Here is a 22,106-nt window from a genome sequence, read left to right as displayed (position 1 = left end):
GTGCACGTTAAAGATCCCCAGGTGGTCGAAATTATTCCGGAGCCCTCCACTACGGCACCTATTCTTACTTTCTTCTTTCACTCCCTCCTTTATCCCTTCCCTTACGGCGCGGTTCGGGTGTCCAACGATATATGAGACAGATACTGCGCCATTTCCTTTCCCCCCCAAAAAACCAGTCAACTAATTTGCTTACATGTGTTTAAAAATGGGCGCGTCGCCGTTCCGTACCCCCGGCCGGCAGTCACCCCCATGCGCATTTAATGCGGTGTTTTAGAAATACGTCGCCTTCGAAATGACGCTTCATACTTTCAGAATCAGGGACGGCATCACCGGTGCTCTGCGAAATCAGAAAACTGCTTTGAAAACTTTTGCCTCCGTGTATTTCTATGGGCGCTAAGCTTAATTATCATTCCCAGGTTAGTACGGCTGCCGCGAACTCCTCCGTTTGTTTGTAAATACGGTGTTGGTCTAGAGCGATTCAGGGTGAAGCGAGAGACAATATTTCGGATTTTTTCAAGTTTTTGTACGTCATTTGTTGTGTAGGGGTCCATGTAATGCAAGGCCTATTCGAGGCTAGGCCTGACGGTGGATTGACATGCATTCAGACTTAATGCACTATTAGTTTAACCGCCTATCCGAAACTTGATAAATACTAGATTTTTACAGGCGGAGCAGCATATAACTATTATCAATTATCAAAGTGCTTTATCCACTACAGCCAGGGTGTTATTGTGGCGCCTATATACTTATATTCTTTTACCTCTCCAATTACATTACTATTTATGTTATACGCAAAGTAAATTGCTTAATTATTTTGCTGATGCAGACTGAAATTTCTTTATCAAAGTTAGTAACCATTTCCAATTGGTCACACCGGTTTGCTAGTAGTTGCAGCTTAGCGTTCGAAACAAGCTGATCACTGACTGATTTGGTAGTGTTAAAAGTAAAGCAGTCATCAGCAAACAGCTTGAAAAACACAGAGGGTTCGAGAACTTGTACGAGGTCATTTGCATAAATAGTACTGAACCCAAAACCAATCCCTGAGGCATGCCTGAGTAAACCTCTCCATCTATGTCGACAACCTCTTTCTGTTTTTATAAATATGACGTAACCTAATGAGCTATCTGACAAGAAATGACTGTAATTTTCATTTTTGTTATTAATTCATTATGTGGGGCTCTACCAAAGGCTTTGGAGTAGTTTAAAAAAATGAAGTCGATATGACCACAATCATCAAGCACTTTGGCAAGTTCATCTACAGTGACCACCAGCTGTATTGTAGTTGAGTATCCTCGCCGGAAATCATGTTGTGCGTTAGTTATTACTCGTTTTTGCTCTAAAAGGCGTTGAGGTATCTTGTAAGCAAGCGTTCTAACAGCTTGCAGCAAGTATAAATGAGTGAAATTGGGTAGTAATTTTCCAACTTCCAATCGGCTGCCATTTTAAAAAAAATGGAAGCACAATGAAAATTTTCCAATCGCGTGGTACAGTACCCCAGTCAAGATACTTTTAACGCGATAGCGTTATCGGCCCCGTTGCCCAGAAAATCCGGCATCAGCGTTACGAGCGAAAAATCCCGAGCATGGCAGGTGGCCTTCAGAGAGCAGCCTAAGAGGCAGGTGGGCCACCTAGGTCACGTGTCCTCGCGGAGTCTTCACAACCCGCCCCACCTAATAATGAGCAAACTGTCCACCGTGACAGGTGGCAGTTAATTTAATTATTGTTCGCTCGGGAAGAGCAACCTTGTTCGCATAACACCCATCGGTGGGAGCACCTGCCATCGCAGGGGAGTGGCTCATCGCTTAACCGCTGCACCACTGCACCAGGAGGGGTATGAGGGCTACCAGCGATCTTTGAATGTAAAGTAGAGAATGACCTTCTGCATATGTGGGAATTAACCAATTACTGCATCGCGTTGCACCCTTAAGGCGGAGCTTAAGTGTCCCCTCCAATTTTTTAATAATGTTATCAGGAAAAAAAACTTGCAGGGAATATTATCTGGACCGGAGAGTTCCTTCGGGTCTAACCGCAAGATTAGCTATACGATCCCTTCTCTGCTAATAGTAACACTCCTGTGAAGATGGGATGGGAAATGATCGTTGAACGCGGCATTAAGTTTTGTAAACACGCTCTAGAAAAAAAAGCATTAAAAGCACCAGCCTTTTTAACTGTAATGGCAGAGTCATTGACGATTATTCTCCGTGTATTCTCCGGTGCTTCCTTGATGTGCTTGTTTTTTTTTAAATTGTATAAACTCTTGTGTTGCCTCCCTGTCAATAATTAGGATTGTAGACTCGTCAAGCTGCCCAAGGGCAGCTTTTTTCTACGATTCCTCCATCTGTAGTGCTAGATGGGAAATAAACTTTGATTTGATTTGATTTGATTACCTTAGCAAATATCCAGGCTTCTATATTTGACAGAAACTGCCAAAATTTACTGGGGTTTTCGGTGATGCAACGACCAAGTGTCCCACCAAAGTAGCGGTCTCTTGATTCATGCAACTTTGACGCAAGGTAGCTTTTAGACTATTAATGATAGAAGTGGTACCATATTTTTTCTCTCCGGTAACGCTTTAGTTTACGCTTAACTTAGATTATTTCTCTGGAACAAAGTTGCGCAGACAGTAGTGGCAGAGTAGGCTTCACGGCACTATGAGTCATAATGTGGAGAAGCCCTGCAATGTGGAGAAGCCAAACATACGTAAAGTGGAGAAGCCCAGCAATGTGGAGAAGACCAACATTATTCCAGCATGTTTCTCTAACCTAATCTCGCCATTAACCTAATGCCCTAACTAATCTCCTAAACTAATCTACCCTATCTTTCTAGTTTCCCCATGACCATCACCACAAGTTAGAAAAAAAACTTCCCCCTACGCTTTCCTTGGTTTGACGACTGCCGGCTCCCTTCATTTGTATGTCATAACGAGCCCCTGATTTCCCTACCGTTGTCTGCTCAATAGCTTAACAAAGAACTAATTTCTGAAATTCTTAATGTCATAGGTAGCATAAGAGAGTTCGCGGACAGCTCCCGCCCTCACCGTTCGATCACGTTGCACGTGATACTCTCAGTAATACAGGACGTACGTACTACGTCCACCGCTATGGTCGAGGGTGGCGCTGGTGAACATTCCAAATGTCAAGTTACAGGCAACATATATACCCCCGAAAGTATAAGATTAGACAGCCGCTGCCGTAGCTCAGTTAGTAAAGCACCGTACGCGAGATGTGGAGGTCGTGGGTTCGGATACCACCGGTGGCATACGTTTTTTTCTTCTACTTTCTAATCCCTTATCTTAAAGCCATAGAGTAATTACACCATTAATTTCCCACTGATCAACATCACAAGTGAAAAAAAAATCAGCTATGCTTGCCTTGGTTTCCATGACTTGTAGCTTCCTTCATCTGTGTTTCATAACGAGCTCCTGATTTCCCTACCGTTGTCTGCTGACTAATCTCCCCACAGTATCCTCGGCCGCCCCTTCACCTCGCCTCCCCACGTTACATGTAAATTTAAAGCCGTTTGGGAAGAAAGTATACTTCAAGTCAGTAACTATACTTGACCATAACAAAAAAGCGAAAGAGAGACTCGGACGAAAATTCTGGAAACGCTAGTCCTGTGTTTGGCTTTCATCAAAATTTGTATCGCGCTATGCTCTGATGGAGCACTTTATCGCACTTCACATGGCTCGTAGACAACCTCATACTTCTCTCTCCTCCTTCCTTCTGCTCTCTTATACGCTATCCCGCTCATTTCGCAGTTCAGAAGGATGCTTGCAACGGCATCAAAAACGCTTCTCGGTCTTAGTCATCATCTGTGGCTTCTCCACATTATGAATCGTAGTGCTGTGAAGCCAACTCTACCTTAAATACCTTTACATATTCATCACAGGAGGTGAAAATGAAAATTGGTTTTGAGGAAAGGAAATGACGCAGTAACTGTCTCACACCTCGGTGGACACCCGAACCGCACCGTGAGCAAAGAGATAAAGGAGGTAATGAAAGAAGGAAAGGAAGAAAGAGGTGCCGCAGTGGAGGTCTCCGGAATAATTTAGACCACCTGGGGATCTTTAACGTGCACTGACATCGCACACCACACGGGCGCCCTTTGCGTTTCACCTCCATGAAAATGTAGCCGCCGCGGTCGGGTTTGAACCCGGGTACTCCGGCTCAGTAGACGAGCTGGAAAGGAAATGAGTTCGAGATGGAGGCGAAACGCAAAAGGCGCCCGTGTGCTGTGCGATGTCAGTGCACGTTAAAGATTCCCAGGTGGTCGAAATTATTCCGGAGCCCTCCACTACACTACAGCATCACCTTCTACCTTTCTTCTTTCAATCCCACCTTCCTCCCTTTCTTCACGACGCGGTTAAGGCGCCCATCGATATGTGGGACAGTTACTCCGCCATTTCATTTCCGAAAAAAAAAAAAAATTTCGAACTAGTCGTTAGAGGAAACACAAGCTGTTTACATAAAAGTGAAAAAAATTAACGCAAATATACAACATGGCAGAAAATTGATGGACGTAGATTCGGACAATTAGGCTGAAAAAATATTAAAAATGGAGTGGAGTACGTCTCATTGAGGCAGATCACCATTATCCCTTAAGAGGAAAGTATATAATAGTTGTGCATTGCCAGTATTCGCCTATGAAGTGGAAAATTGGAGGCTAATCAAGAGACTGGAAATTAAATAGAAGACAACGCAACGAGCTATGGAAAGGAATTCAATATGAGTTACTTTATGAGATAAGAAGAAAGAAGAATGGGCTAGGGAACGCCGAGCAGTAAATTATATACTGATTGAAATCAACAAGAGCAAATGGACTAGGGCAATTCATGTGATGTGGAGGGTAGATAACCGGCCATCGCTTAGAGTAACGGAGTGGATTCCAGGAGAAGGAGAACGCAGCAGGGGGCGGAAAATAATCAGGTAGGCAGATTAGGTTAGCAAGTTTGCAGGGACGGAGGGTACACTGTACAGTCGGGAAGATGATGACAGGAAATATATGATATCGCGTTCACTCCTAAGGATGAGAGAATATTCGAAAGATTCGACGTGCCAATCGAAATGTCCTCTGTTGTACATTATTCGCTTCGACCCGAATCCAAGCATTCGACCGTAACGGATTGTTCGATGTTCCCGAATACTTCGGGACTGCGGATCAAGCGGCGCGTTAGTGGCAAACCCATTGACTTGTCCGTAATCATGTTCACCGCTGTCGGAATCATTTAAAGTCAGTATATCACTGGGCTGACTCTCAAAAATTGTATCGAAAGTCGCCAGTGCCATAACGAGTTTCAAAAGGTTGTCTAACGCGGAAAATGGAGCACGGATAAGAACGGGATCAGGAAGGTTTTTCGACAGCGCAGAAAGGGAGACGGGAGGAAGTTTGTTCACGAGTAAATGGGGGCTTGCGTCAGCAAGACCAAATCGATTCCCAAGCAGTGCATGCTCAGTGCAGAGTACGACTATTATACCGCGTGAGCTTTTTCCCCCAACATAAAGTCCGACGCATGCCACGAGATTGCCCATCAAGGTGCTGCCGAAAAGGTGCCCGGTTACCGCCTGTTTTGTTACCCCTATCATAGAACAAACGGGCTGGTGGAAGCATCGCTGAGGCCGCCTGCAACCAACTTTAATCAAGGATGACCGAAAGTGTGCTTGCTTCGACTCATGCCACCTGAGCGAGAAGCGAAATACTATTTTCAACAGCAAGCAATGTGGTAAGCAGTAGGTGGCAGCTGCTTCGCACAGAACATGCTGAGCAACCTGTTTTTGATCCGCCGCGGTGGCTCAGTGGTTAGGGCGCTCGGCTACTGATCCGGAGTTCCCAGGTTCGAACCCGACCGCGGCGGCTGCGTTTTTATGGAGGAAAAACGCTAAGGCGCCCGTGTGCTGTGCGATGTCAGTGCACGGTAAAGATCCCCAGGCGGTCGAAATTATTCCGGAGCCCTCCACTACGGCACCTCTTTCTTCCTTTCTTCTTTCACTCTCTCCTTCATCCCTTCCCATAAGGCGCGGTTCAGGTGTCCAACGATATATGAGGCAGATACTGCGTCACCCCCTTTCCCCAAAAACCAATTATTATTATTATAACCTGTTCTTCTTTATGATGACCTCTCATTGGTTGAGTCAGTTTTGGTACAGCTCGTGACAAACGCTGATAAAAATCTATCAACATTGGTAAGAACCTTTTTTCTAGCCTTCGATATGAGATAATGGCACTCATCAGGATGGACACTGTCCAAATATTTTGGTAAAAACAACCATCACAGAACGAAAATACTGGAAGCTGTAATTAACACTGCCATCAATATAGCAATTGCTGTTCTATTCATTACAGTAAAACATAACATGTCCTTCTGCGACATTCGTTTTGTTTAAGTATTGGAGCTATTGGATTCGACATTATTCTTTGAATGTCGCTGTTCGCTTTGAATACGCTTCGACACTAAAATTCACTATTCGCCCATGCCTTCTCATTGGCTAACCCAGAAAGATTACAACGTCATTGAAGATGCTTCTCGGTGTTAGCCGTCATATATGGCTTCCCCACATAGTTAGTCGTATTGCTGTGAAGTTTTCCGCGCTTAAAAAAGAAACGTAAAAAAAAATCCCCAAAAATTCTTTATTAAATCAGTCGTTCAACAGAGAATGAGTTATGTATCAGAGGTGACATGAGCTGTTTGCTGAAAGGTAAAAAAGTAGCACAAATATACAAAATGGCAGTGTGCTACCGCGCCTGCATCGAGCAAGGGAACATATAAGGGTGATTTTTTTTTTTACATTTACGGATTTTTACTTTGAAAACTGCGAGAAATACATTGGTTCGGTCTGTTTAGCTGGATTGTACTGCAAGGCGGACGTTTTTATACCTCACATAGATAATTAATTAGACGACTAATTAACCTAATTTAGCTAATACGCTTTTTATTTTTCATTTTCTTGGGGGTGGGGGGGGGGGGGGGCAAGGTTATATTTCGAAAATTATGTCCGTCAACATCGAAGGTGAGCTCTGTTTTTAAATTTTCTTAATCGGTAATGTGCTTCGATACATCGACCGCAAAAATAAGCATTTTAAAGCTACTGAATCAGCTTTTCTGCATTACCTAATTATAAAATGGCGTCGCTGCGCGTGATATCGTCGCCGAAATTAAGTTAACGTCCTCTAAATCATCAAGTACAACTGAGCCTGTATTTTATACATAAGAAGCGCGAGAGACGCCAGTTTATAAATGTGCAATGCGAAAAAACCAACTCAACGGACTTTAAATGCGGATTTTTGACGTTCGACATTTCGAACCCCATTGCCGATTTTTAAAAGAGGAAATAAAAAACAAGTCTCACGTTCGATGTTAACGGCCATCAATTTCGCAATATAACCTTGCTTCCTGAAATCAAAAATCTAAACGTTTATAGTTAATTTAAATTAATCAATCGTCAAGTTTTGATCTATATGAGGTACATAACGTCCGACTTGCTGCACAATCTAGCTCAACAGAACATACCGACGTATCTTTCGAAGATTTTCAAATAAAAAGATGTAAAGGTTTAAAAAAATCGCCCTTACACTGCGTGTGTCCAAGTTACTTGAGCCTCTTTTATTTATTTTTTTTAAGAACAGCACGGTGTACTGGAATAAAACTGAAGCAACGCTATTGATGTTCGCCTACCACACGCAGCCAGCCTTGCTGGCACGTTTAGAATCATTTTAATTCCAAGTATCCAAGTTCATTAACTTTCTCGCTCCTAGGTGGAGGTGAAAAGTTTCGATTATGAATTGTTTCAAATGAAAAGTTGTAGAATGTCATAGAATACGCTCAATGCCGTCATTTTTTATACGGCGGTGTCAATCAAACACGGTTCTTTTCGCTCTTTAATTGCGCTTTATACAAAGTACGCGAAGTTTAAAGGGCCCCACAGCCTGAGCGCCGGCTTCGGAAATTCGCCTGACAGCAGCTGCCATGAGATCAGCTACACACAATTTGGCGGTTACAAAGCACGCAAAAATAACAATACCGTTCATAGTCTTCTTAACGTAAAAGTGCTTCGTGAACTACAGGGTGAAAAACTGCGAAACATACATCGGTGCAGTCATTGGGGACAAAATTTTCCGAGACGAGAGTTCTAGGAAAAACGTTTATTGCAGCTCCACCTCACTAGTGACCCAGTCGCCTGTTATTGTGAAGAGAAGAAGGGGCATTTAGGCCTTTAATGCCTTCATACAATATCAAGCGACTGGGTAGCGAGGTGAAACTACAACAAACGCTTTTCCTAGAACTCGCGTCCCGGAAACTTTTGTCCCCAGTAGTACGTGACAGAGCATGAGAATTAGATTATTAATTATTATAATGAACTAATCAACTTCTTTAATTTTTATGTTAGGGAGAAAGATGTTGCGAGATTGAAGACCGTCAACATCGACTGTGATCCCAGTTTTTAAATGTTCTTAATCGGCAATTTGGTTCGAAATATCGCACATCAAAATTATACATTTCAGTGCTCGATGAGTTGACTTTCTCGCATTGCACATTTATAAAATGGCGTCGTTGCGCGTAGAACCGTCGCCGAAATCACGTTAACTGCTTCTATCTCATATCATACACAAACGGCGTCTGTATTGGATGCATTAGAGCTGACAGCGACACCATTTTATAGATGTGAAACGCGGGAAAGTCAACTCAAAGAGCCTTCAAATGCGTATTTTTGACGTTCGATATCTCGAACCACACCGCCGATAAAGAAAATAACTAGGCTCAATAGGATAAAAAACTAAAAAAACTAAGAAATAACTAGGCTCACTGGAAACTAGAAATAACTAGAAAGAAATGACTAGGAAAAAAACAAACTAGGCTCACTGTCGATGTTGACGGCCTTCAATTTTGCTATATAATCGTGCTCCTAGAATCCAAAATAAAAAAGATTAATGCTTAATATTAGTTAATTAATCTTCTGATTATTGAACGCTATCACGTACATAATGTCCGCCTTGCTGTACAATACACCAGCACAGATCGCAGTGATATCGCCGTCATAGTTTCGAAATGAATGATCTGTAAATTAAAAAAAAAATCCCCCGGTATAAGAACGCGTCCTTAGAAATTTACCTAATTCGTAGCTCTATTTCTGTCTGTTTCTTTTCGATTTACAGCTTCATGACTGACACTATTTTCCCGTCCCGGCGGAACTTCATCAATTAACTTAAATCAACATCACAGAAATACTCCTTGGCAAGCGGTAATAGCTCAAAAATTATTTTCACACAAAATGGATCACTGTGCACTTTTGAACTTGGGATCCTGTTACCCTTGCGAACGCCCTCCACGTGGGCAGTCACCGAGAGAAAGAAATGAAAAAGATTATGCATAAAATAGGCGGATGAGATTCCGATGGAGAAACCCAAAGGTACAGAACATGTCAGAAAAAAAGTTGTCTGAGGGCACTTAAGTCTGCCTACGTGCAGGAATGCGAAAGCATGAAACTTTCTAGAAGGCGAGGTTTTTTTTTTTTTCCACGGCGCCTGTAGGCATTGCATTTTTTCAGGTTTTTGTTTAATTTTTATTTTTATTTACTTTTAGTCGTTTTCACTTTTATTTTTATTTTTATTTTATTTGCATTTACTAATTACTAGTTAATGTCTAATTAACCAATTGCTAATCACCATACCTTACTAATTGCTAAGAGTATATGGGTTATAGCAGTTATGCTATTGATGATGTCATAGTGTGACAGATTTCGCGGACGGACGGACGGACGGCCAACGTTGAGCCATTAAAGGCTTTCGCCTTAATACGCCGCCGTTATAGAACACTCGAGAATTCCTATTATATGACTGCTCTGGAGGTCACAATCTCTGGCGATAGACCGCAACAGATAGAGAGGGCCGACGCACCAGCCCAGCGGGCTTCTTTCCTAAATTAGCTCGCTCCCGTCGCACACGTGGCGTGGAAGCCAGCACCTAGACGCATAAACGACGCTCTGATATGCAGCAGCGGAGCAAGTCCGTGCGTGGCGTACGAGACGTGATCGCTGCGGTGCGTTTTCTCTGCTCTTTCGTTCCCCTCCCACAACTGTGCGCGATTTTGTTTCGTTTGATTTCATTTAGTCTCGGCGCCACAGCGTTTGCTCCCAGATCACGCCGCCCATATAGCTGACCGGCGGCTGAGGCGCGACGGGCCGTCCGAGCAAGTGTTGCGTCGCCATGGAGACGAGACTAACAGGAAGTAGAGCGAGAACGCGCGGAACCTTCTCTATCCCGCGCACAGAGTGCACCCACCGCGCGACGTGACACCACCGTCGGACACGCCTGCAAAGCGGCGAAACCATACTGCCGAAACTCTCATATATACACTGCGTGTAGAGCGATCGCCTGAATATACAGTACAACTACTGCCTTGCGTTCAGGGGGTGGGCGCCTCACTTCCTATCGTCGTCATGACTAGTCAGTTGCGCAGGATGAGCTACTGCAGGTCCTCTGAAGAGGTGATGAACTCGGCAAAGAGTTGGATGCAAAAGGAGGTAAGTCTGCCATCGCTCATTTGGATATGTGCCGCAGATTCATATAAGCTTTATGTCGTTCATTTGTGGGAATAATCGTGGCCTATAAACTTTCTAACGTCGTGGGGATGCTCATTAGCGCCCCTCGACATTTGAGAAACGGGAATGTGAGCATCACGTAAACGCATTCGTTTTGTCTAAACTTTAGCAATGTTTGCCTTCATGACGCATTTTATCTTTTTTTTCCTCATTTTTATCTACCTTTATAATTTGAAACAAAAGTGCTAGATTATAAGATTACCTTTACCATACACAGATATTTCAGGGAGTGGCCGCTCGTCAAAAATGGGCGATCGAGACATCAAAATTGTCATGACATAATCAATTAGCGCTTTTCAACGAACTCAGGTTAATTTTGTGTTGAAGAGGTGGTGCGAAGAGCTTAACTCGTTCTTTTTTGTTGAAGGAAGGTTCGTTGGCTCAAAATGTTCATAAAAAATTTGGACGACGCTTAACCTACCTTCAGGAGTACAATGCGATAGCATTAGAGATCCCTCTGGTGCAAGTAATCCTTCTCTTTCATAGATTCATAGAGCGCGGAGAGTCCTCATATACCGCTATTGGCGCAGTGTAGCTGCGGTTAAGCGATGAGCCACTGTCCACAGTCTCTCGACGAATGAGATGATGCTCAGTGCCACGGTGGGCAATTTATTTGAATGAATTTCATTGCCACCTACTTTTTCGTGACACGGACGAACGGACGCCAGATTTTCTCGTGAGCGGAACCTCTAATGCTGTTGCACTAATATTTCTGCTACGAAAAGCAGCTTGAAAGTTCACGAATGTAGCTATACGCTGATGAAGCTGAGAACGCGTGATAGGAGGCCATGATGGTGTAAAATATAGAAGTATATTTACTTCTTTGAATTCAGGCAGTCATTTTATACCGACAGCTCCAGAGATAGCGGCCCAGTCATCAAACTGCACTTTATCTGGCCGACAGCTGGCGGAAAGTGCCGGAAAATACGATAATCAGCATCATTGTATATATAAATGAAGTTCGTAGGCGCATGAAGTTGGGATAGTTGGTTTTCTATTGAAGTGAACTTGCCGCAAAAACGAGACGCGAGAAGGAACAGCAGACAACGCGAGTGCTACTAACTAGCTAAGAGAGCCTTCATCCATCACCTCCGCTAGCTGATATTTTCTTCAATGTGTTCTTTGTACGTTTGCGTTTTTTCCTGTTTATTTATTGCCTTGTCTGCAACAAAACTTCAGTTGTTAGTAGCGCTCGTGTTGTCTGCTGTTACTTCTCGTGTCCCGTTCTTGCGCTAAATTCAGTTCTATATATAGATAAGTTTCTAGTATAGTACGAAGGTTATGTGGAGCTCTCTGGGCTATTGAGGACGCGATAGCGCACCACTAGGCGACATGCAACAGAGCATACAAATTTTGCATGTGTAAGGAAAAGGGCACAATGCAGAATACGTGCTCGGTAGGCCTAGTGGCAGAGCTTAATTGTGCTCACGGATGCGGTGTTGTACGTGCTGGAAATCGGGAATTTGGTTCGTGAACTAAATGAGCTGCGGCCTAGCTGATTTGCGCAAGCTCTACGTGAGATAATTACAGATGCGCAGGCTATGCGTCACTCGACGCAAAGGAAGATCAAATTAAACATTACTTTCAAAGAGGAAAGAGTGCCGCAGTACAGGAAAGTCACCAAAATGTAACCAGCAATGCAGCATGGCCAAAGCTTAACAATTAAGGCCGTGCACCACCGAGCTGGAACCAATTGATGTTCGCCCTCGGGCACCTCGTGTGTTCGTGTACGCCTGTGTGGCGTAGAACATATATAGCAATTCACAAACATAGCACTTAGCTATGTGTGTGCACTGGCCTTTCCGGATTATATATGGCCTGAAGGCTACCACCTCATATGTTTAAATGTCAAGTTTTTCGCAGCGCAAACGGTCCGTTATCCTCAGGTGCCTTAAGTCAACTGCAGGACAAAATTAAGCATCTCCCAGTGACATTTAATCAATATTGCCTCTGTCATGCGCCAGCCGCGCGCGACAGCAAGAGCTTGCCATTCCATCTTATTCCCTTCCGATCTATAGTTTCCATGGTCACGCTTCGACTGGGGCTTCCACAATGCCGATTATACATTATTTAATTTGCGAAGATAACTTTTTACAGCGTATTCTGTCAGAAATACGCGCGATGTAATGCTTTTCGTTGATAGGATAATGCAAAGTGGGGAGGGCGGAGGCACTCACCTTCACCCCCAACTGAGCGAGGAGAAATATCCGGTTGAAAAACGACACTCACCATGCTCTTCTTTAAGAGAGTGAAGTTATAAAATTGAAGTTATCCGGGTTGACGGGGAATTCCTGTTTTTGCAGCTCAGCAAAGTATCCCCAACAGATCGGGCTAAGCGAGTTACATTAGGCGGGAGCCCCGTCTCCTGGTTCTGTTTTTTTCGCTTCATACGTGTCGCTCGAAGCTCCGTTATATGTGCTGGTTAAATGTTCAGGGGAATACCCCAAGGTGGAGTCGAATTTGTAATAAGGGAGTACTTACCGCCATCCACCCAAGCGCAGCCCATGCGGCAACAAAGGAAAGCTGTACAGCTTTCATAGAAACTTCGTAGTTAAAGAAAAATTCGCCTTTGTCCGGGGTTCGAACCCGGGACCACCGCTTCACCAAAGCAGTCGCTCTACCATCTGAGCTAATCGGGAGGGCCAGCACTTGATAGGGCGAGAGTGAATTGATCAATAACACGGAGTGTGAACAGTGTTGGTCTAATGTTTAGGGTAATCCCCCAAGGTGGAGTGTAGATTTGAAATAAGGAATAATGGCGCAGATCAAGTGACAGGACAGCAGGAGAGTACAAACACACACAAGCGCCAAACTCCTGCTGTCCTGTCACTTGATCTGCGCCATTATTCCGTTAAGCATGTCTGACCAACTTGCCCAATCCTTTACGCTTTGTAATAAGGAAGTAATTACTCGTTGACATCCACCCGAGCGCTATACGGCTACAAAGGAAAGCTATAGAGCTCTCTCGGAAACTTTGTACTTAAAGAAAAATTCGTCCCGGTCCGGGTTTCGCATACGGATATATGGTTCCATATATATTAAGCAGGTTAGAATAACGGGCCCCAAATTATCCTGCTCTCGGAGATGAGGCCCTGGGCTGCAGCCTCCTTAGATAGCCTCCCTCTCCCCACGTCTCCGCCCCCAATCCGAGGCTGGCTTGAAACAGGTTTTTTGCGCCGAGAGGACCGAAGTCGCGAGCGTTTTCGCCTGCATATGTGCAGGGGTTCAAACCCTAGGTTCAAACCCCTACCGAGAGTTTTAAGGAGGGCTTCGGAGGGCTGCAGGAGGTGTTCGGTTCGAAACCGACCGCCGAACAACCCCTAGTGAAATGGGCACAAGCCACCCCCGGCCATAATGGGCTTCCTGCAGGGGTATGCGCTTGGAGGAGGCTCCGCAAACCCCGGCTGCGTCCTTTCGGGGGCAAACACAATTTCGAACACTCAGCCTGCAAATGTGGTTTGTGCTTCACAGCGAAGTGAAGAGTTCAAGCTGGTACGCTCTAACCAGCGTGACTCAACAGACGTACAGGTTCAACTTTCACTACTGTAAGCCATCCTTCGTTGCGAAGAGGAAACTTCAGAGCATCACTGCTGTCGGAGGCAAGTTCGGTTTTTCCGGCCGTCTGACCTTGCGAGAGAAAAAAAAAAAAACGAGCCACGAGTGGGCTTTTATGCCGCAAGGCGGATTTAGGGTTGTTTGACGGTGTAGCGACTCACTGGCCCTTCAGTGCAACGGTTTGGTCCAAGACCCTTTTCCCAAGCATTTCACCCCACAAAAGCCGAGCACCGCCCGGGCAGGGGGAAATCTTGTACCCATCAAATAATCGGCGGGTACCCGGCGGTGCTGGGCACTGAGGATCGAATCCAGAACCTACCGAATGTGAGGCGAATGCTCTACCACAAGGCCTTCGCTTTTGGTAAAAGGCCATCACTTTTGGCAAGAAAAACGGCGGATACCCGGCCGGCAGCAGGAGTCGAACCCATGCACCACCTCCCAAAGCCGTGGCGGGTGCTCTACCACGGGGTTTTTCGGGTCAAACCGAAAATAATCGACAAAAGTACGCCAATTTCAGATTCCAAAATTCGGATTTAACCAAGAAAAAAAAATTGGCTGTGGCTTAGCTCGGCTATGCCAGGATATACGTGGCGAAAGCTTTGTTAGCCTTGGTTAATCTTGATTGCCAGTCTAGGTTATTCTGGTTGTCTGGCTAGTTGTTGTCACGTGGTTCGTCGCGCGGTTGGTCACGTGACCAGTTACGCGGTGCGGTGCGACCACGGTGGGAATGCGAGCACGGCGTAACTGCGAGTTCGTGCCCAATGTAGCTTTCGCTCCAAAATCAGCATTCTGTGCAAGGCGTAGTTATAGATGGCTATTGAATACGTGTTACACGCAGTCAAAGTTAAAAATAACTAAGTACGGAAGCCAGAGGCATGATGTGACGATTGCATTGTTGGATAAGCAGCACAGTTTTGCGATTTGAGGCATTGCTTCGCTATAGGTTACACGCCTATGCAGACCGGGAAGCATCACCTCATCGCCGCCTTCTGGCTAAACATTCTCTGTTAACTATCATCATCTTCTTAATTAGCGCAGTTAGTCGGTTAAGAAGATTAATCAACTGCATGTCGGACACTGACACGAAATCGCGCATGGGCTTCATGAACAGGTACGTTCTGGCTACCGCGACGATTGAGGGGAAGTTCCATCGCCGCCATCCCATCAACACGCAGACCATGTGATACACCGCCCTCATGCTTACCGCAGCGCGAGCGACAACCCAACGGTAACACAGCCTAATTCTTAGAGGTAGACTTCCACTTTCGATTTTGTCTGCCGGCTCTCATTTAACTTGTTACTTTAATGGCAACAGCAATTTCTCCTACAAGCACTACCATTTGAACGTTAACTACTGGTAAACAAATTGTTCAGCATGGCAAAAACACCGAGATAGACTTTAAGTGACTTTGACTTTAAGTGACTTTGACCACACAGAATTACAATAAATCACCGAAAAAAAGTATTTCAATGGTCGAAAATAACATTTACCGCAAAAAAATCGAATCTTGCGTTCTGAAATAAAATCCGAAAAACGTCCGGCGAATTTTCAAAAAAAAATAAAAACGAAAAAGTCCGACCCCTACATATATGAAGCAGCCTTTGGCTGAGCGGACAGTCGCACTCGCTGTGTTGCGGCGCATTCTTTTGCCGTAGGCGATATGCAAGAAGGTGCTGTACGACGTCAGGGCACGTTAAAGGTCACCATGCAGGTGGTCGAAACTATTCCGGAGCCCTCCACTATGGCTCCTCGTTCTTTGACTCCCACCTTCCTCCCTTCCCTCGGCGCGGTTGAGGGGTTCGAACCCGACCGCGGCGGCTGCGTTTTTATGGAGGAAAAACGCTAAGGCGCCCGTGTGCTGTGCGATGTCAGTGCACGTTAAAGATCCCCAGGTGGTCGAAATTATTCCGGAGCCCTCCACTACGGCACCTCATTCTTCCTTTCTTCTTTCACTCCCTCCCTTATCCCTTCCCTTACGGCGCGGTTCAGGTGTCCAAAGATATATGAGACAGATACTACGCCATTTCCTTTCCCCAAAAAAACCAATTATTATTATGTCCTCCGAGAAGTGAGACAGTTATTGCGCCTTTTATTTCCTCAAAACCAAATCATCCAAGCTTTTCATAGTGTGCTCTTTGGAGACACTCTACACGTACGTCCTTCTTTTTGCACTCCACCCCATTCTCTGTTCTTGCATGTACTCATCACAATGCGCACACTAACAGGAACACTGAATCATTATAGCACCTCTAAAGGGAAAGGCCCACTATGCAACCACGTCACCAAGTTCATCTACCCTCTCCCTACGCCGCGATATCGCGCTGACCTACTTGAGCCTCTGTCGGAGTCTCTCCTGATGACGCTCACGAGGTCTTCACGTCGGCGCGTTCCTCGCTGGTTCTACGCATTGAGCAGTGGCGGTGTTGATCCAAGGGTACTGCGGTAGCGTTCATTCGAACACGCACATCGACTGATTTGTACGGCACGGTCAGCGGCGCTAGGCGTTTAGCCCCAACCAGCGGCGTTTAGCCCCAACCTGGGCGCACACAAACACAATCTTGACTGCGCCAACGCACCCTCCCGTCGGCACGCGCGATGTCCTGGCGCAGCGGCTGGCGTGCAATTCAGAGAGGAAATCGCAGTAACGCGCACAATGATGAACGCTGCCTCGAGGCTGCACTTTTTTATAAGGACGAGCCACGACTGTCCGCTCTTTAGCTTCCAGATGGGGCGCACACAAACACGGCATATTATTGGTGCAAACGCGCTTACACCCGCAGACACGCGCGTCCTCCTGGCGCCTGACTTCAGAGTGATGGGAACTTTCAGAATGTTTGGCCTCAAGTTCGCCGCGGTTCACAGATGATGTTCGCCAGAATGTGCCGCGAATGGGACCTAAAACCTTCCACGATTAAAAAAAAGCTAGGCCTTCTCACTCACGGTTTCTTACCATGACCGCGAAACCCGACCGCGGCGGCTGCGTTTTTATGGAGGAAAAACGGTAAGGCGCCCGTGTGCTGTGCGATGTCAGTGCACGTTAAAGATCCCCAGGTGGTCGAAATTATTCCGGAGCCCTCCACTACGGCACCTCTCTCTTCCTTTCTTCTTTCACTCCCTCTCTTATCCCTTCCCTTACGGCGCGGTTCAGGTGTCCAACGATATATGAGACAGATACTGCGCCATTTCCTTTCCCCAAAAACCAATTAAAAAAAAATGACCGCGACCACACAGCGAAATCAGATGCACAGCAACCATCGAAGCAGGGGGCTGGCTCCAACGTATGCGAGTGTCACTCGCGCATAGCAGGACAGAAAGCTGAGCAAGCTTGTTACGACCCATAGTATCACAGCGCGGAAGGCGGGGACAAACGCAAAACCAGACAACACGAGCGCTGACTTTCATCTGAACTTTATTGCACACTTGCATACATTTCCTGCCAAGATTAAGTTTAAAAAACAAACTTACCAACGCTGATTAAGACCTACAACTCCGCAAAGGCACCCTCCAAAAATTCCATTTCGCGGTTGTCAAGTGATAACGGTTTGCTGACACACAAAAAACTACCCTTACCAATATGGTAATCCTCGACTACCTCCCTCCGTCCGGTCGCTATGTGGGAAAATGACTGACGTTTCAAAAATGAAACAAAGTGCTACACGTGTGATCTAGTTGGCGACAGTGAATAGGTAGATTAGATCCTGCACCGCTGCCCCAAGATATGTTGCGTTAATTGAACACAACAAATCTTTGGGCCTCTGGTTTTAATCTACCTATCCATTTTCGCCAACGACATCACACATGAACACTTCGTTTCATGAAATGTCAGTCATTTTCACACATGGCGACCAGGCGGTAAGGGAGATAGTCGAGGCTTGCCATATTGGCAAGGGTAGTTAGTTCTTTGTGTGTCAGCAAATCGTTATCACTTGACAACCGTGAAATGGAATTTTTGGAGTGTGCCTTTGCGGACTTGTAGGTCTTCTTGATCAGTGTTGATAAGTTTGGTTTTTAAACTTAGTCATGGCAAGAAAGTTATAAATGTATGCAATTGTGTAATAAAGTTTAGTTGAAAGTCAGCGCTCGTGTTTTCTGGTTTTTCATTTGTCCTCGTCTTCCGCGCTGTTGTACTATGTCACGCAGAGCACAAACTGCAGCTACTCATCCACGAAGCAGCAATAACCTCAGAAGACAGCCCGCCAGTGGTTTCAACATGCAGTTTCACATAACCACATAATTGCAAATGAGTTAATTCTTACGTTTGGATTACCCGCAGAGGAAACTACAAGGCAAACATTTCTATTTTCAGCCACAACCGATTCGTGCGGACATGTGTATGCCGCAGGCGGACTGTAATATGGAAAGTACAGAATATAATGTTCTTTTTTCTTTTCATTGCAATTACACACGTGCAGGGCAGCAACAGCAGATGCCAGCCACTGTACTGCTGGCCCGAACCGGGAGGGTGGCCAGCACGGAGCTGCAGTTACCGCGACTCGGTGCGCTCGTCGCTTCACGACGAGGAGATGGTGGGCCTGCGCTGCGAGTGGGAACGCAAGACAGACAGGAAGTTCCTCCAGAACCAGATGCGCATACAGCAAGAGCGCCAGCAGGAGCAAGCCGACAGGCAGCTACACAACAGGCGCAGTAGGTATGCGAGACAATTATGTGGGGTGTTACAGCTAGCTTGTGCCCAGCTGTATGAAACGACGCGCTGTACGAATAAGCGTACTACACTCGTAGCAGTGCACTCCAGCGCGCTCGCGCGTTTGTGTGTGTACAGGTGCAGCCTAAGTATTATGTAGCAATCTTTAGCGTTTGAAAATTTCTCACGTTTCGTACTGCAGATGTTTTCTTAGGTTAATGCGCGAGCACACTACTAGCATGTGCGAAGGTATATATGTATAAAGTATATCCCAATTTTCGGCAGGTAAAGCAGAAGAATTTACTGACTAAGCGTGCTCATAACATCACGGCCGGGACTGTGCGTTGCAAATAGTTTCTATTTCTTCCACTGCCTTTTCTCCAGTAATTTCCTGCCCTTCTTTTACCCACTCACCCAACTCTCTGTATACCATACATCCCATTTACTTCTCTGCCACAGACTGGGTGTCAAGTACATGCAGAAGATTCGATAACAGACACTCACCTCTGTTTTTTTAATAAGACCACCACCACCAGCAGCTGTACAAGTGCACAACTTTACTCATTCGTTCACATACATTTACACATTCGCCTAACTTTTAGTCAGACATAACTTTACCGTCAGTCGCAACTGTACATAGCAGCGAAATATGGGATGCCCATTAATAGCCTGTAACCTGGTGGCATGTAGTCAGTAGTGCTAATCACTGGCAGATATACCCAATGAAAGCCAGACGAGGCATCTCGTGATTCTGTGAGTGGTCCAGCCAGACGACCGAGTGTGCGAATGCGGGGGAACGTGACTCGTTTTTCGGCGTTTTGTCTCTTCGGGTTGAAGGTCTCAGCATGAGTGAAATAGACATTGAATAGAAAATTGTTTGCTAAAAGCTAAAAACAAAATAAATACCGTATATCCTGGCTACGTATATCCTGGCATAGCGGAGCTAAGCCACTGCCAAGTTTTTATCGCTTGTTATATCCTTTGCCTTCCACTGCTCGCTTCGCGATTGCATCGTTGCTACCTTACTGTTCTAAGCTCGCACGCGCCACCATGCCATCCCGCGGGTAACTAGGTAACGTGGGGCAGGGCGGGAGGGGGTTGTCATCATCATCATCAGCCCGACTATGCCCGCTGCAGGGCAAAGGCCTCTCCCATGTCTCTATTAGCCCTATCCTATATGCGTCGTATATTTGTAGTCAATTTTTTTCAGTGGCCAGCGAGGGGTGCGAGATGGGAGGTCGACATAGAGGCGGCAATATACAGTATATAATGCGCATTATGACATTTGTAGAATATTTTAGGACGTGTTCAGAAAATTTTCGCGTAATCTGCGCAACCCCCTTTCTGGAAGCCCTAATTTAAAGAAAAAAAAGCGCAGATTACAAGAGTAAACACGGTGCTTGCAAAAGTGAATGAAACAGCAAGAAAAAAGCACACACATGGTTCATTCACAAGCAACATCGACCATTTGTGACGCTTGTAACGGCCGATTGCGAGGGTGGTGGGGGAGGTTTCTTGGCACATGTTGAAGGCTGTTGGGGTTCCTTGGGGCAAAAAAGTTTGAGAACCTCTGGCTTACAGCAATGTGCAAATTCCTTTGGAAATGTATGCTCTATGCTCTTCGCCACAAACAGGCTGATGCAAGTCCTGGAGAGTGAAAAGAAGATGCTTGAAGGAAAGCTTACTGCACTCAACTTGGCCGATAAATCTACCAGGCATCGGCAGTGTTGCAATACCAAGGAAAAGGATCCAAAGCTTCCAAAACTAGCCAGTGTGAATTAGTAAAATGAGAACGCACCTTTCTTTTTACTTTACCATGTATTACTGGCCATTTGGGCAACCCTGCTGCTTATGCTTTTTTGTACTGAGAAATGTATCATGAAATAAAGCTGTCTTTGTAAATGTGCACTGCAGAGAAATAATGTGAATCTTCATCAAGGAAAAGAAAACACAGCATCCGAGAGAAGAAAAAAGTATCACAAAATGGTCTATGTGGTCACTGCTGCGACACCCTGAAATTTTGAGATACAAAGTTGCAAGTGCACAGCAGTGTCCATTGGCATACTTGAAGTCCAATTCACTCTAACGTAAAATTACGCTGTGCTCAGAATTATGAGAGAAAAAAAATGTTGAATAAAGGCGTTATTTCTGTCCTTGTATTCCTGGTTATTCCATGAAAACAATCCCATTCCTTTGCATACTTGCCTAATGATAGTGCTGAAGTAAGTTGCACAGGGCTCTTAAAAAAAAGAAACTTCAGTTACACACCTACTACCAAAAAAAACCTAGGAGGCCAGACTCTGGTGGCTACATCAGCAGCATTCAACGGCAGGACTCATGGGAACCATGGATTTTGTCGCTTTTTCCATCAGGTCAGCCTTTATCGAGCTGAATTTGCTTGAGAGAGATCAGAACTGGCCAGTACCGTATTTTAATTCAGCATCAGCAGATGGCACCGCCAGTGTTGGTGGTAGCGCGTTACAAGTAACTGCGTTGCCGGTAACGCGTTACTTTTTTCGGTAACTTAGTAACGTACTCGTTACCATTTCGGAACTGCAACAGGTAACGCACTTACGTTAACATTTTTCGGTAACGTGACGTGTGACGTTACTAGTTACTTTTTGTTGAAACTGAGACCCACTCCACCCCCTTTTTTAGAAAAAAAAGCACAGAGCACCTAAAGTGATGTTGCAATAAACAAAATGTACAGGTGCTCTCGACGACCCTTGTTGCAGCTCACATGCATGCCAGAAAACACCTGCTCTTGACAACACACTTAACTAAAAAAAAAAATAGAATAGCCATAAAGCATGAAACACATGCATGAACATGCATTCACACACTTGCCTTCACATACCTCCCCTTCCCAAACCACTCACACACGCACAACTCTCTTTAAAGAGTGGAAGCATACGGAGCATTTTGGAACATCACATTTTTCAGAATTGCTTTAAATTTGTTATCGAGTTCAGTGTTTTCTTTGTGAAGATAGAATTGGTGATGAAATGTCATTTTATGTTTATTGTCACACTCAGAAAGTGGCTTCACCATGTGCCACAGAGTTAGAAGCCATCACATTTACCTCTACAGGCAACTTTAGGCCACTATAACATTGCTAAGCTCCTGCACATTTGTGCAAAGTATTCTCGTTAAATCAGGATTTCGCGTAAAATCTTGTTTGGGCTAGAAGTTTTACGTGTAATGTGAGCTTTATGAAATTGTTATTGTAAGTTCTTAAGGCAAAGAATAATTAAAATTAATGGCCATGAAGTAACGGCAAAGTAACGTGTGGTACTTTTTTTCGGTAACGTTAACG

At 45.1% G+C, this 22,106-nt stretch overlaps 1 protein-coding gene across 1 annotated transcript; it reads left to right on the top strand.

Moving 5' to 3' along the window:
• Positions 1–10,273: 10,273 nt before the first annotated feature.
• On the top strand, positions 10,274–20,835 carry LOC144125444 (uncharacterized). Its single transcript, XM_077658817.1, has 3 exons — positions 10,274–10,514; positions 18,561–18,796; positions 20,425–20,835. The coding sequence occupies exons 1-3, from the start codon at positions 10,431–10,433 to the stop codon at positions 20,570–20,572; spliced, it is 468 nt and encodes a 155-aa protein (XP_077514943.1). The 5' UTR covers positions 10,274–10,430; the 3' UTR covers positions 20,573–20,835.
• The last annotated feature ends 1,271 nt before the right edge of the window (positions 20,836–22,106 follow it).

This window comes from Amblyomma americanum, chromosome 3 (genome assembly GCF_052857255.1).
Source record: "Amblyomma americanum isolate KBUSLIRL-KWMA chromosome 3, ASM5285725v1, whole genome shotgun sequence".
NCBI lineage: Eukaryota > Metazoa > Arthropoda > Arachnida > Ixodida > Ixodidae > Amblyomma > Amblyomma americanum.
Note: the sequence above shows the minus strand (reverse complement) of the source record. Positions and strands in the feature narration are given on the sequence as shown.